We start from the raw sequence: 15,674 nt of genomic DNA, 5'->3' as shown, positions 1-15,674 counted from the left end.
CTCCAACTGAGGCAGCCAGGCACCCCACAATAAGTGTACTCTTAATCCCCGTCACCTATTTCATTCATCCCCCCACTCCCTCCCCTCTGGTAGCCATCTGTTTGTGATCTAAAGTTAAGAGTCTGTTTTTTGGTTTGTTTCTTTTTTTCTGCTTTGATCATTTGTTTTGTTTCTGAAATTTCACACTTAAGTGAAATCATAGGGTATTTGTCTTTCTCTGACTTATTTCACCTAGCATACTCTGGATCCATCCGTGTTGTTGCAAATGGCAAGATTTTATTCTTTTGTATTGCTAATATTCCATTTTGTGTGTGTGTGTGTGTGTGTGTGTGTGTGTACATATACATAACCACCACTTCTTTATCCATTCATCAGTTGATGGACACTTGGGCTGTTTCCATAATTTGGCTATTGTTGGTAATGTTGTGATAAACATAAGGATGTATACATCCTTTTGAATAGTGGTTTTGTATTTTGGGGGTAGTAGTGTGATTACTGGATTGTAGGGTAGTTCTATTTCTCCTATCCAAGTACTAACCAGGCCCAACCCTGCTTACCTTCTGAGATCAGACGAGATTGGGCACGTTCGGGGTGGTATGGCCATAGACCGGGTACTTCTATTTCTAATTTTTTGAAAAACCATAACTGTCTTCCACAGTATTTGCACCAGTTTGCAGTCCCACCAACAGTGCTTATGGGTTCCTTTCTTCTTCACATCCTTGCTAACACTTGTTTCCTGTGTTTTTGATTTGAGCCATTCTGACAGGTGTGAGGTGATATCTCACTGTTTTGATTTGCATTTCCCTGATGATGAGTGATGTTGAACATCTTTTCCTACGTCTGTTGGCCATCTGAATGTCTTCTTTGGAGAAATGTCTGTTCATGTCTTCTGCCCACTTTTAAATTGGATTCTTAGGGTTTTTTGGTGTTGAGTTATTTAAGTTGTTTATATATTTTGGATACTAACCTTTTATTGGATATCATTTGCATCTTCTCCTATTCAGTAGATTGTCTTTTGGTTTTGTTGGTAGTTTCCTTTGCTGTGCAGAAGCTTTTTAGTTTGATGTAGTCCTGATAGTTTATTTTTGCTTTTGTTTTCCTTGGCTGAGGAGACATATCTAGAAAAATGCTGTTACAGCCCATGTCAGAGAAATTACTGTCTATGCTCTCTTCTAGGATTTTTGTGGTTTCAGGTGTCACATTTAGGTCCTTAATCCATCTTGAGTTTATTTTGTGTATGGTGTAAAGTATTGGTCCAGTTTCATTCTTTTGCATCTCCAGTTTTCCCAACACCGTTTGTTGAAGAGACTTTTTCCCATTGCATATTCTTGCCTCTTTATCGAAGAGTGACCATACAATCATGGGTTCATTTCTGGACTTTCTATTCTGTTCCAATGATCAATGTGTATTTTGTTCAAATACCATACCGTTTTGATTACTATAGCTTTGTAGTATAACTTGAAATCTGGAATTGTGATACCTCCAGCTTTGTTTTTCTTTTTCAAGATTGCTTTGGCTATTCAGGGTCTTTTGTGGTTCTATACAAATTTCATGATTGTTTGTTCTAGTTCTGAAAAAAATGCTATTGATATTTTGATAGGGATTGCATTAAATTTGTTAATTGCTTTGGGTAATAGTAGATTACTTGTATTTGTCTTCTTTCCAGATTTTTTCTTGTGGTTGATTTCTAGTTTCATTTTGTGGTTGATTTCTAGTGTTGTGGTTAGAAAAGATGCATGGTATGACTTCAATCTTGAATTTGTTCAGGTGTGTTTTGTGGCCTAAAATGTGATCCATTCTAGAGAATGTTCCATGTGCACTTGAAAAGAATGTGTACTCTGCTGTTTTAGGATGGGGTGTTCTGAATATATCTTGAAATCCATGTGTCCAATGTGTCATTCAAAGCCACTGTTTCCTTGTTGATTTTCTGTTTGGATGAGCTGTCTATTGATGTAAGTGGGGTGTTAAAGCCCCCACTATTATTGTATTACTATCAATTACTTTATGTTCATTATTAACTGCTTTCTGTATTTGGGTGCTTTCAAGTTGGGTGCATAAATGGGTATAATTTTTGTATCTTTTTGTTGGATTGTTCTGTTTATGATTATATAGTGTTATTCTTTGTCTCTTGTTACAGTCTTTGTTTTACAGTCTATTTTGTCTGATATAAATATTGCTACCCTGGTTTTCTTTTCACTTCTGGTTGCATAACAAATGCTTCTCCATCCCTTCACTTTCAATGTACATGTGCCTTTAGGTCTGAAATGAGTTTTATAGGCAGCATATAGATAGGTCTTATTATTATTAAATCTATTCTGTTGCCTTATGTCTTTTGATTGGAGAATTTAGTCCATTTACATTCAAAGTAATCATTGATTAAGTATGGATTTATTGCCATTTTGTTACTTGTTTTATGGTTGTTTTTGTAGTTCTTCTCTGTTCCTTTCTTCAGTTGCTCTCTTCTCATGATTAATTGGCTTTCTTTAGTGATATACTCGGATTCCTTTCTCTTTATTTTTTGCAGATCTATAACTGGGTTTTTGGTTTTTTAAATTTTTTTTTAACACTTATTCATCTTTGAGAGACAGAGAGAGAGAGAGAGAGCATGAGTGGGGGAGAGGCAGAGAGAGAGGGAAACACATAATCTGAAGCAGGTTCCAGGCTCTGAGCTGTCAGCACAGAGCCGGACACAGGACTCAAACCTACAGACTGTGAGATTATGACTTGAGCTGAAGTCGGATGCCTAACCAACTGAGCCACCAAGGTACCCCTATAACTGGGTTTTTGATTGATTAGGTTTATATGTAACATCTTCTGCATAGAGCAGTCTATATTAAGTTGATGGTAGCTTAAGTTTGAACCCATTCTTTACTCCTCTTCTCCCCACCTTTTGGGTATATGGTGTCATATTTTATATCCTTTTATGTTGTGAGATGGATATACTTATTTTTACTGCTTTTGTGCTCCCTACTTTTCTTACTTTTACTTATGGTCTTTCCACTCAAAGAGTCCCCTTTAATATTTCTTGTAGAGCTAGTTGAGTGGTCCTGAATTTCTTTAATTTTTCTTCCTCTGGAAAACTCTTTATCTCTCCTTCTATGTGAATGATAGCGCTGCTGAATACAGTATTCTTGCCTGCAGACTTTTTTTTTTTTTTTTTTTTTTTGAGAGAGAGAGATAGAGAGAGACAGCATGAGTCAGGGAGGGGCAGAGAGAGAGAGAGAGAGAGAGAGAGAGAGAAAATCCCAAGCAAGCCCAAGAATCCTCTGTCAGCACAGAGCCCGGTGTGGGGCTGGAACTCACAAACCATGACATAATGACCCAAGACAAAATCAAGAGTAGGACACTTAATCGGCTGAGCCAGACAGGCACCCCTTGGCTGCAGAATTTTTTTTCTTTCAACACTTTGAATATATCATGCCACTCTCGTCCTGCAAAGTTTCTGCTGAAAACTCAGCTGACAGCGTTGTGGGTCATGTATGTAACTGTTTTCTTTTCTCTTGCTGCTTTTTAACGTTTATTTTTGAGAGAGAGAGAGAGAATGAGTGGGGGAGGGCAGAGAGCGACTGGGACAGAGGATTCGAAGTGGGCTCTTTGTTGACAGCAGAGAGCCTAATGTGGGGCTCAAACCCACAAACTGTGAGATCATGACCTGAGCCAAAGTCAGACCAACCGACTGAACCACCCAGGTGCCCCTGCTCTTGCTGCTTTTAAAATTCTCTGTTTATCATTAATTTTTGCTACTTTAATTACTATGTGTCTTAGTTTTGACCTCCTTGTGTTGATTTTGTTAGGGGTTCTCTGTACCTCCTGGTTCTGGATTTCTGTTTTCTTCCCCAGTTTTGAGAAGTTTTCAGCTATTATTTCTTCAAGTAAGTTTTCTGCCCCATTTTCTTTCTTTTCTTCTGGGATCTCTATAATACAAATGTTATTACACTTGATGGTGTCACTGAGTTCCTTAAGTCTATTCTCATATTGCTTAATTTTTTTTTTTTCTCTCACCTACTTAACTTGATTACTTTTCGTTACTCTGTCCTCCAGGTCTCATTCTTCTGCTTCTTCTAGTTTATTATTTATTCTATTAGTGTATTTTTTACTTCATTTATTGTGTTCTTCATCTCTGATTTGTTCTTTTTATCTCTTTGTTAAGGATGTCATTGAAGTCCCTCTTAAATCCAGTGAGTATCTTTATGATCATTACTTTAAATTTTCTATCAGGCATTATTACTTGTTTTCATTTCACTTAGGTCTCTTACTATTACTTGGTACTGTTTTTACATTTGGGATATATGCCTCTGTGTCCTCATTTTGTCTAACTCTCTGTGTCTGTTTTTTATCAAACTTTTTAAAAGATTTTATTTTTAAGTAATCTCTACACCAGATGTGGGGCTTGAACTCACAACTCCACAATCAAGAGTCACATGCCCTACTGACTGAGCCAGCCAGGCACCCCATCAAACTTCTAAAACAACAAGCACATCTTGCTTTCAGAATGAACTCTTCAATCCATAGAGCTTCTGTTCTCCACAGTAACTAACCAAAGAGCTTTCTCCAAAACCAGTGACTTCTTTGGGTCCTTTGTCCACTTTTAAATTGGTTTATTTATCTTTTTATTATTGAAATGTAAGATTTCTTTATATATCTGGATACAAGTCCCTTTGGATATATGATCTGCAAATGGTTTCTCAGAAGAACATTCAGAAAACATGAAAAGGTGCTTAATATCGGTAGTCATTAGGGGAATGAAAATCTAAATCACAACCACAGTAAGATACCATTTTTTTTTTGAAGCAACAAAACGTTCTAAAGTTAGATTGTGGTGATGGTTATACAACTCCTGATAATATAATCATATGCTTTATTTTTTTTTTTTAAATAGGTTCCACACACAATGTGAGGCTTGAACTCATGATCCTGATATCAAGAGTCACATGCTCCAGGGGCACCTGGGTGGCTCAGTTGGTTGAGTGGCCAACTTCGGCTCAGGTCATGATCTCCAATTCATGGGTTTGAGCCCTGCAATAGCGAATTACATGGCTATACCATATTTTATATATACATTCATCAGTTGCTCCGAAGCAGTCACTACTTTTATTACCAAATAATATCGAGTTGCATGGCTATACCATATTTATTCATTCATCAGACTGCTCTGAAGATGTCTCCCTCTCTCTGTGTCTCCCTCTCTCTCTCAATTGTTAAATTAACAATAATAATTTACTTTTAAGGTTAAAGCACCTTAACGTACACAATACTTTTCTATACTTGGTTGTTTTAAAATAGTAATTATTATTTCTTTAATGAGCCTCTTTGTTAGTACATATGCTTTTTTACCCAACACTTATTCTGACTGTAAAAAGAAAATAGTCATTATTGTGAATTTGGAAAATATATGAGAAAATTTAAAAAAACCTGTTGGGGTCATGATTTTTTGCACCCTATCAGTCATGTCATGTCTTCCAGTTATATTTGTATGAAAGTTCTCTTGCCAGTTATTTTTAGAAATGCATAGTTTCCTATGTAGGACTGGAAAACATATGAAATTTCTGTAAGATGCCACTATTTGACATAACTTTAGAAATTTATCATAAATATTGTTGGGGAGAAGGAAATTACTTCCTTTATTCTCAGAAGTTCTTCTGGTCGGATTAATAATTGACACAGATTAACAGAAGAAAAAAACAAAATTACATGGGCACAGAGATTCAATAAAAAAACTGAGACCAAAGGAAATGACAAATGTATGCAGTGTTTATACATTTTAGACAAAGAAACATAAATCTGTGAGGAATTGACAGGACAAAGAAAACATGTTTGGGAGTTTCAATTAGTAAAGGAATTCTAACCAGAATTTGGGCTTGGGTAGTAAATTAGTAAAAACGACAAGATTTGTTTTTATATAGGCTTCTTCCGCCCTGAATTCCCACCTCTGGTGATACGGATGCTACTCTCAGTCTCCAGGTGATGTGGGGGGCACCTTTCACATGGGAGACTTATTTCCTGCATTCAGGGAGATAAAGGGTCAAGAGGCCCTTCTTGCATTGCTGCTTTTTCAGTAACTTCAATTTAAAGCAATCAACATTCCACTGTGGCATATCTTGGGGCAGACTGCACTGAGCTCCAACAACATTGAATCCATGCACATGACTTAAAAAAAAAAAGATGCTCTTGGGGCGCCTGGGTGGTTCAGTTGGTTAAGCGTCCAACTTTAACTTTGGCTCAGGTCATGATTTCAGGGTTCGTGAGTTTGAGCCCCACGCCGGGCTCCGTGCTGACAGCTCAGAGCCTGGAGCCTGCTTGAGATTCTGTGTCTCCTCTCCCTGCCCCTCCCATTTGCAGCCTCTCAAAAGTAAACAATAAACATTAAAAACAAGATTAAAAAAATAAATAAAAAGATGCTTTTAAGACAAACTCTTAGACAAATTCATTACAAGTGCATGTCAAAGTTTTATTTCAAGCTTGTGTTTAAACAGGTTAATTTAAAGAACCCACTTCTTGGGGCACCTGGCTGGCTCAGTGGGAAGAGCATGCAACTCTTGATCTCGGGGTTGTGAGTCTGAGCTCAATCCTCTTCTCAAAGACATTTTGTAGGGGAATGTCTGGATGGCTCAGTCGGTTAAACATTTAACGTTGGCTCAGGTCATGGTCTCTCAGTCAGTGGGTTCAAGCCCCACATCTGGCTCTCTTCTGTCAGCACAGGACCTGCTTCGGATCCTCTGTCCCCCTCTATCTCTGCCCCTCCCCTGGTGTATGCTCTCTCTCTCTCTCTCTCTCAAAAATAAATAAACGTTAAAAAAAAAAGACACTTTGTAGGAAAAAAGCATGTTAGGATCATTGTTATTAGCCTGGATACAAAGCAAAGGATCATTAGGTATCTTCTATGTTTTGTTAAAAGTCACTGTCCTCTGCCGAGGCTGATAGTCCTCTGGAGGAATTTTCTGGACTTTATGCCCATTATAGTCTCTCAGAAATGGTTTTAATGGGTGCCTGGGTGGCTCAGTCAGTTGAATGTCCAACTTCAGCTCAGGTCATGAGTTTACAGTTCATGAGTTAAAGCCCCACATAGGACTCTGTGCTGACAGTGCAGACCCTGCTTGGGATTCTTTCTGTCTCCCTCTCTCTCTCTACTCTACCTGAACTTTCTTTCTCTCAAAATAAATAAATACACTTAAAAAAGAAACAAAGAAATGGTAATAATGTCTCAAAAAGAATGGCTAAAGACATCAGACTATAAAACTCAGGTTTCAAACACATTATCTTTTTCAGAACTGCTGGTAGAACTCCCCCTGCCCAGGAGCAACCACCACGGTTATGGTCTTTAGAAGGCTCACGCTTTGGAGATCCATCTTGATTAGCATGGTGCTTCACCCCTAAACTGTACAAATATTCTGAAATGGGGCTTTAGCTCACAATCTGGAGTGGATTTTTTCCAATTTTATTTTTTAAAATTTATATCCAAATTAGTTAGCATGTAGTGCAACAATGATTTCAGGAGTAGATTCCTTAGTGCTCCTTACCCATTTAGCCCATCCCCCCTCCCACACCCCCTTCCAGTAACCCTCTGTTCTCCATATTTATGAGTCTCTTCTGTTTTATCCCCCTCCCTGTTTTTATGTTATTTTTGTTTCCCTTCCCTTATGTTCATTTGTTTTGTCTCTTAAAGTCCTCATATGAGTGAAGTCATATGACATTTGTCTTTCTCTGACTAATTTCACTTAGCATAATACCCTCCAGTTCCATCCACGTAGTTGCAAATGGCAAGATTTCATTCTTTTTGATTGCCAAGTAATACCCCTTGTATCTATATACCACATCTTCTTTATCCATTCATCCATCGATGGACATTTGGGCTCTTTCCATACTTTGGCTATTGTTGACAGTGCATACCCAATAGGTGCCAGGCCTTATGGCACACAGACGGTTAAGCATACAGAATTTGGAACAAGACAGAACTGTATTACTTACTACCAGCTCTGTAATCTTGGGCCAGATACTTCACATCTCCAAGTTTCCATTGCTTCATTGTAAAATAAGAATAACAATAGTACCTAATACCTAGCGTTTCAAAGATTAAAAGAGTTAACACATGTAAAAATAAGGAAGACACCTGTCAGTGAATGGTGATGAACATTAGTCATTATCATTAACTATAAAAACTCATTGGTGTCCTTTCCAGGTGTTTAGTAAAAGAAGTGAACAGGTATTATAAAACAATGCAGAAAATATTATAATATGAATAAGGTGGTAGGTACTCCAGAAGATAACGCAACTGATGACACCTGCAGAAACTGGGCAGGTTGGACTGAGGAGACATTTGGGATCGAAGACAAAATGATGACTGGGAATTTGCTACACAGACAGGAAAGGGCCATTCTGGAGCAGAGAGACAAGTTTGTGTTGAAGCCACAACCCTTGAAAGGTAAAGGAAATTTAATTATTAAGTAAGCTCTGTGCCCAATGTGGGGCTTGAACTCAGGACCCTGAGGTCAAGAGTCTCGGGCTCTACGGACTAGGCGCCCTAGAAGAGGAATTTACTGGCCCAGATAACAGACCTGGGGTGAGAGGCGAGAGCACTGCAGGCTGAGGGAGATGTTAAGTCTGTGGGAAAATTAGTCAGCAGAGGATCCAAACTTTTTCTGTTTTCCAAGATATTTGAATTTTAACTGTAGGCCACTGGTTTCAAAACATTGTCGGGAATACCCAAGGATGTTTTTAAAAAGATCCCAAAACTCCACCTTCATAAATTCCAAGCTTTTGTATGTGGGTGTGGCCCAGGTATATCTTTGAAAAGCCCCTGGAGTAATTCTGCAGTTGAATCAGGGTTGGAGCTGCTTCCTTGGGTAAAGAGTGAGCCAAACAGGAGAGTAGATACCTTTCCTAAGGCAGGTAACTGTGCAGGATGCGTTCTGACCTCCTTCAGATCTTTGCTCAACATTAAAAAAAATTTCACCCCATCTTTATTTTCCACCTATACAGTTATCTTCTAACAATTTTCTTACTATAAATTTACTTATCATCTGAATTCATTCATGAGAATACAAACTGAACAAAGGCAGTGGTTTTTCTCTTTCCATTTCTAGTGATCCTCAGATTCTAGAAGAGGCTGGCACATAGAAGGCCACATAAATGTTTTTAAATGAATGAATCAGTCAAGGAGAAACGAGAAAGAATATGGCTAGTATAGAACAATAAGGAGGTTGTGGAAGAAACCTGTAATCTTGATGTTGGCAGTTTGCTTAAAAAGGAAAAGGGAGACAGGGAAAGAGGGGTGGTTTTATTTTTTAATTTCAGTATAACTCCAGTGTTATGTTAGTTACAAGTGTACAATATAATGATTCAACGATTCTAAGCATTACTCCCTGCTCAGAGAGAGGTGCAGTTAAAAAAAAAATGTATTAGGACGGGAAGAAAGGCTAGTTTTTCCTTGTTTTCAAGTTTCTTTCTGATCTCACTCATACTTCCGGGTTCATAATAAACTCAAGAGAGCCAAAACGTCCCACCCGGCCGCCTTCCCTAGTTATCTATCCACCTGGATTCCTTTCAGATGCAGCAGAAAAAGTCACCAGCACCTGAAATCTTTTAACGATGGCTGTCTGCCAGGGTCGGCGCGCGACCTAGGCTCAAGCATGCGCAGTAGACAGTTACCAGCGTGCGCGGGAAGCTGGGCCGCGTCCGTTTGTGATTGGCTGCCGCAGCGGACTCCCACCCACCGAAATGCAGCGCTCGGTGCTGATTGGGTGACTCCGCAGAGGCCGGACGTCGCACGGGAGGGAGGGAAGGGAGGCGGGAAACAGCTTAGCGGGTGCGGGGTCGCGCAGTTTTTTCTGGCAGGCGGTGGAGAGTTTCCGAAATGGCGGTGCTGCCGAAGGAGACGCTGCAGCTGGAGAGCGCGGCCGAGATCGGCTTCGTGCGCTTCTTCCAGACCATGCCGGAGAAGCCGACCACCACGGTGCGCCTCTTCGACCGGGGCGACTTCTACACGGCGCACCACGAGGACGCGCTGCTGGCCGCCCGAGAAGTGTTCAAGACCCAGGGGGTGGTCAAGTACATAGGGCCGCCAGGTGAGGGCGGGGACGGCGCGGGCTCGGGGGGACCCCGCGGAGGGGGCTCCTTTCAGGCAATGGGCGGCGTGCGATTCTTGGGCGAGGAGGCACGGGGGCGGAGACGTCGGTGCCTCCCGGGGATGGCGCTTTCTGCGGCCGCTGCCTGGCCAAGTGAGGCGCCACCCGCCCCTTCCTTGCGTCCGTCCTGAGTCTGTCCCTCTGAAGCGGCCCTAGACCTGAACTAACAACGGACACGGGGAGAACGGACACGGAGAGAGCGTCCCGGCTGCCAGGCGTTGGGCGAGGCGTTTTAATACATTGTTCTTTCTTGATCCCCTGCAGTCGCGTGGGTGTCTGCCCGCCGCCCCGCCTTGGCCCTGTGGATCTTCTCGCCTTGGCCCTGTGGATCTTCTCGCAACTCCCGACCAGGAGTTAGATTTAAAATAGAAGGTGGTCTGGGAAACCGTTTTATGTCACCAGTGTGATTTTGCCCACACGCAGTGCAGGGATCTGGAATGGGTTACTGTTGATGGGCAGGAACTGTTGCCAAGTGGTCAGAACCTCGCTTCGAGCCAGATTGCCTGGATTCAAGTCGCGATCCTCCACTTAATAGCTGTGTGACCTTGGTCTAGTCACGTATGTCTGTGCCTCAATTCGTCACTCCATGTCCTCTGTAATCCCAGCCCCATCTCTCCAGCATCATCTCTCCCTCTAAGGCTACATACAAACTTCTCACCCTATGTGAGCTGTATGTTCTAGGTGTTGTGTGTTGATCTTTACTGCCTGGCTCCATTTTGATGATGGAAAGAGCATTCTGGCAGGAGTGAGGAGTCGTAGCTTCTAGTGCTACTTTTGTCACATGCAGATGGGATGTTATTGATAAAAAGGATGTTTCATTCCTTAGACAAAAATTTGTTGAGTGCTGCTGTATCACGCAGGGTTATGGACACTGGGAAAGACAGTATCCCTGCCTTCACAGAGATCTTTCTGGTGGAGAGCAAGGCAGAAATAACAATTCACTGAGAAAAATTGTGGAGGTGTGCTCCGTAGCAAGTTGAAGTGACAAAGAGGCAGGAATGCCAAAGATTGGAGACCTCAGAAGCACTGCACGAGAAGCTGAATTTCACTTGAGTCTTGAAGGACCGGGTGTTTGCAGCGGAGAGGATCTGAAAAGAGGCAGATTGCTGTTGCTAGAGCAGAAAACCCTGAGGAGGGTGGCTCAGGTGGATGGGATCAGATGATGAAAGGCTCTTTATGTTGTAGTGAGTTGTTGGAATTTTATGCTGTAGGTCCCTGAGAAGTTGGATGGCTTAAAAGGTGAAGTGATATGTTGGATCATTTGGCTGTAGGGTGGGGGTTGTTAGAAGGGGCAAGAGTAGAGGTGTTGGGATCAATGAAGACCAGCCAGAGATCATTATGGATGGCTTCATAGTTAACGATGGTCTAAGTTGCTTTCCAGTTTTAAAGTTTTTCCAGGCTAGTGCACTTAACTCTCTTATTTTTGTATTATGCAGTGTAGAATAGTTTAAGCATTTAAAATGATGTAAAAAGTTCTAAACATACTTGTATGTTTGTGTACATTGAATCACTGATTTTTCTATGCACCTGTTAATGATTCTAATAGTTTTTCTATTTTATTTATTTATTTTTTATTTAAAAAAAAATTTTTTTTTAACGTTTATTTATTTTTGAGACAGAGAGAGACAGAGCATGAATGGGGGAGGGTCAGAGAGAGAGAGGGAGACACAGAATCTGAAACAGGCCCCAGGCTCTGAGCCCTCAGCACAGAGCCTGACGCAGGGCTTGAACTCACGAACTGCGAGATCATGACCTGAGCAGAAGTCGGATGCTTAACCAACTGAGCCACCCAGGCGCCCCTAGTTTTTCTATTTTAGATTATGAAAGGAATAATGGATATTAAGCATTATACCCATTTATTGGGAAGGAAGTTTAGTATAAATATCCAGGAATCTTTTATACTGGAGTGTAAGCTTTTAAAAAACAAAAATTTTCCTTTTATTGCTCTTGAAGGTTGAAATGTGTTTACTGGGCACATTTCTAAGAATAGAGTAACCTAGACTGTCACCTCCTCTTAGTCATGCTGAGTATGGCATTAAGGGTGAATTTAACTTGGGGCCCCTGGGTGGCTCAGTTTGGTTAAGTGTCTGACTCTTGGTTTCTGCTCAGGTCATGATCCCATGCCATGGGTTTTTGGGATTGAGCCCCGCATCTGGTTCTGCACTGACAGCATGGAGCCTGCTTGGGATTCTCTCCCTCCTTCTCTCTGACCTCTCCTGATTGTGTGCGCGTGCATGGTCTCTCTCTAAATAAATAAACAAACTTTAAAAACAGGTGAATTTAACTTCTCAGAGATTAGCAAGTAAATGGGTTATTCCTAAGGATCTAGTTCTTATGTTAGACATTTATGCCAAATACACATTTTAGGTAAAAGATTGTCCTAATATATGTTTGTGTAGGATAATAGTTACAAAAAGATCAATCATTTGTTACTAGAAATCGGCTGAAATAACTGGAAGAGGGAGGGACTCAAAAGCAAAAATGTACTGTAGATCTTCAAAGCTGATGTCTTGCAGTTTTCACTATGCAGGATGCAGTGTAACTGAAGATCTTTTTAAATAATGTTTTATTTATTATTAAAAAAATTTTTTTTGAAGTTTATTTTGACAGACCCAGAGAGCCAGTGGGGGAGAGGCAGAGAGAATCCCAAGCAGGCTCCATACTGTCAGCCCAGAGCCCAAAATGGGGCTCGGACTCATGAACTGTGAGATCATGACCTGAGCCTAAACCAAGAGTCAGATGCTTAACTGACTGAGCCACCCAGATGCCCCTTAATGTTTTTTTTTTTTAAGTTTATTTATTTATTTTGAGAGAGAGAGAGAGAGAGCATGCATGTATGCAAGGGAGGGGCAGAGAGATGAGAGAGAATCCCAAGCAGGCTCTGCACTGCCAGCACAGAGCCTGATGTGGGGCTTGAACTCATTAACTGTGAGATCATGACCTGAGCCAAAATCAAGAGTCAGATGCTTAACTGACTGAGCCACGTAGGCCTCCCAATAATGTGTCATCGTTGGTGTAAGGCTGCCAATACTTGTTTCTTGGGAGGAATTTTCCTTCAGTTTAATACTATGCATAATGTTAAAGGGTTAAAAAAACCTTTTTCTTTGTTTCTCTGTTCCACCTGGAAACCTGGTCAAGTTAAGGTTAGTTATGTTTCTAGGCATCATTGCTTATTGCAGAACTGTAAGGCATGATGAGGACCACGTGTACTTGCACTCTACAAATCTTGGACCCTGTGACCTTTTCCCATATTATTGAGCAGTTGAACTTGTTTCTGACTAGAGAAAATAGAAATCATTAGACGAGAAGTCCCTCAATTTCCTGCCCTCAAACCTATACTTTAGGTAAAACAGATTTGTTGAGATATTATTAATATACAATATGATTTACACACTTAAAGTAAATAGTTCAGTTTGTTTTTATTTTTACAAATCCGTGGTTTTTGTAATAAACCATTACACATGGCACATTTTATTTATTTATATTTACTTTCTAAAGTAATGTATGTACCCGACATGGGACTCGAACTCAAGACCCTGAGATCAAGAGTCGTCTGCTCTACTGACTGAGCCAGCCAGGTGCTTCCATGGTAAATTTTAAAACATTTTTTGGGGGCGCCTGGGTGGCTCGGTCGGTTAAGCGTCTGACTTCGGCTCAGGTCATGATCTCACGGTCCATGAGTTCGAGCCCCGCGTCGGGCTCTGTGCTGACAGCTCAGAGCCTGGAGCCTGTTTCAGATTCTGTGTCTCCCTCTCTCTCTGCCCCTCCCCTGTTCATGCTCTGTCTCTCTTTGTCTCAAAAATAAAAACGTTAAAAAAATAAAAAATAAAATAAATAAAAAAAAAACAACATTTTTTGTCAGCCCCCAAAATAAACCTGTACCTATTAGCAGTCACTCCCCACCCCTTCCACTCTCTCCTGTTCTCCCAAACCTAGGCAACCACTAACCTGCATTCTCTCTAGATTTGCTTATTCTGCACATTTCATAAAAATGGAACCATAAAATATGTAGTCTTTCATGACTGGCTTCTTTCCCTTAGAAATATTTTCAAGATTCATCACTGCTATTAGTACTTCACTTCTTTTTATTGCCAAATAATAATCCATTCTATGGATATACTGTATCTTGTTTTTATCCATTTGCTAGTTCACAGACATTTGGGTTATTTCCTGAACCTATACTTTTTTTTAAATTTTATTCACTTTTGAGAGAGAGAGCACATGAGTGAGTGAGGTGCAGAGAGAGGGGGACAGAGAATCCTACTGACAGTGCAGAGCCCAATGTCGGGCTCAGACCCACAAACCACAAGATCATGACCTGAACCTAAATCAAGAGTTGGATGCTTAAGCTACTGAGCCACCCAGGCATCCCTTGAACCTATACTTTTTAATGTCATCTGTACCTTCTTTCCTTCCCTGTTGTGTCAGTGAGGAGGTGGCCTTTTGCTATGGTCTGGATCCCATCCCCACTTCTCAGATGTGGCTTTCTGTTGATCCTTTCTTTCTTCTGTCTGGTTCATTCTATTAGCATTTAGACTTAGTTGCATCTTCTTAGCTACTTTTGATTTTCAACATCTAGTGATAACATTATTGTAATAAAGCTCTGTGAGATGGGTTAGTACCTAGCTCCAATTTGTAGATTAGGAATCTGAATCACTGAAAAAGAAAGTTCCTTAGCCTTTTGCCTCTTTTGTTGTCAGATCTCAGCTTAGAAGGTGTCTCCTTTTGGAAGTCTTTCTTGATTCCCACGTTAAGATGGTCTGGTTAGCTGTGCCTCTTAGGTGTTCCCTGACCTGAGACTTTCTCCGTACCCTAGACACAGCATGTATTCTACCCTATTGCCCATCTATCCCAGTAGACTGAAAGCTCCTAGAGGGCAGGAACTGTGTTTTAACCAGTGTCTGCCTCTGAACCCCAGCACCTGGCACAGTGCCCACGTGTAGGAGACACATGGTAATTGTCAGCTGAATGAGGTTGGGGGCTCCAAATTATTCCTGAAGAGAAGAATCTTATATGAACATGAGGCGGTTCCTTCTGCTGTATCCCAGGTGGAGGCTGGGTAGTTTTCTGTCCCTTATTTCATACCAGGAGGTCAATTTTACCTCCCAACTGATTAGTTGTGTTTATTTTATTTTTTTACAATGTTTATTTGTTTATTTTGAGAGAGAGAAAGCAAAAGCATGAGCAGGGAAGGGGCAGAGAGAGAGAGAGAGAGGGAGACACAGAATCCGAAGCAGGCATCAGGCTCTGAGCTGTCAGCACAGAGCCTGACACGGGATTCAAACTCACGAACCAGGAGATCATGACCTGAGCTGAAGTCAGGTGTTTAACCGAGTGAGCCACCCAGGCACCCCAAGTAGCTGTATTTTAGATGCCTGTCAGTAAATAAGACTTAAAATGCACTGCCACCCAGTATGTCACAAAAACTCCTTTGAGAGAAATAGTAATTTTGGAGGATAACCTTGGCGGTTGGGCAGCCCTTCTGTACCTTAGCAGTGGAGGTAGGGGAGGCCATGGGGGGAGGGGAATTACCTCATTTGTCTCTTCACCCCA

At 41.1% G+C, this 15,674-nt stretch overlaps 1 protein-coding gene across 1 annotated transcript in view; it reads left to right on the top strand.

Annotated features, from left to right (window-relative positions):
• Positions 1-9,771: 9,771 nt before the first annotated feature.
• MSH2 (mutS homolog 2) overlaps positions 9,772-15,674 on the top strand; it is an 81,101-nt gene continuing 75,198 nt past the window's right edge. The window contains exon 1 of the mRNA XM_078444435.2: positions 9,772-10,061. Coding sequence (XP_078300561.2) covers positions 9,851-10,061 — 211 coding nt within the window. The 5' untranslated portion in view covers positions 9,772-9,850. The remainder of the gene's footprint in view (positions 10,062-15,674) is intronic.

Source organism: Panthera onca, chromosome A3 (genome assembly GCF_046562875.1).
Source record: "Panthera onca isolate mPanOnc1 chromosome A3, mPanOnc1 haplotype 2, whole genome shotgun sequence".
Lineage (NCBI taxonomy): Eukaryota > Metazoa > Chordata > Mammalia > Carnivora > Felidae > Panthera > Panthera onca.
Note: the sequence above shows the minus strand (reverse complement) of the source record. Positions and strands in the feature narration are given on the sequence as shown.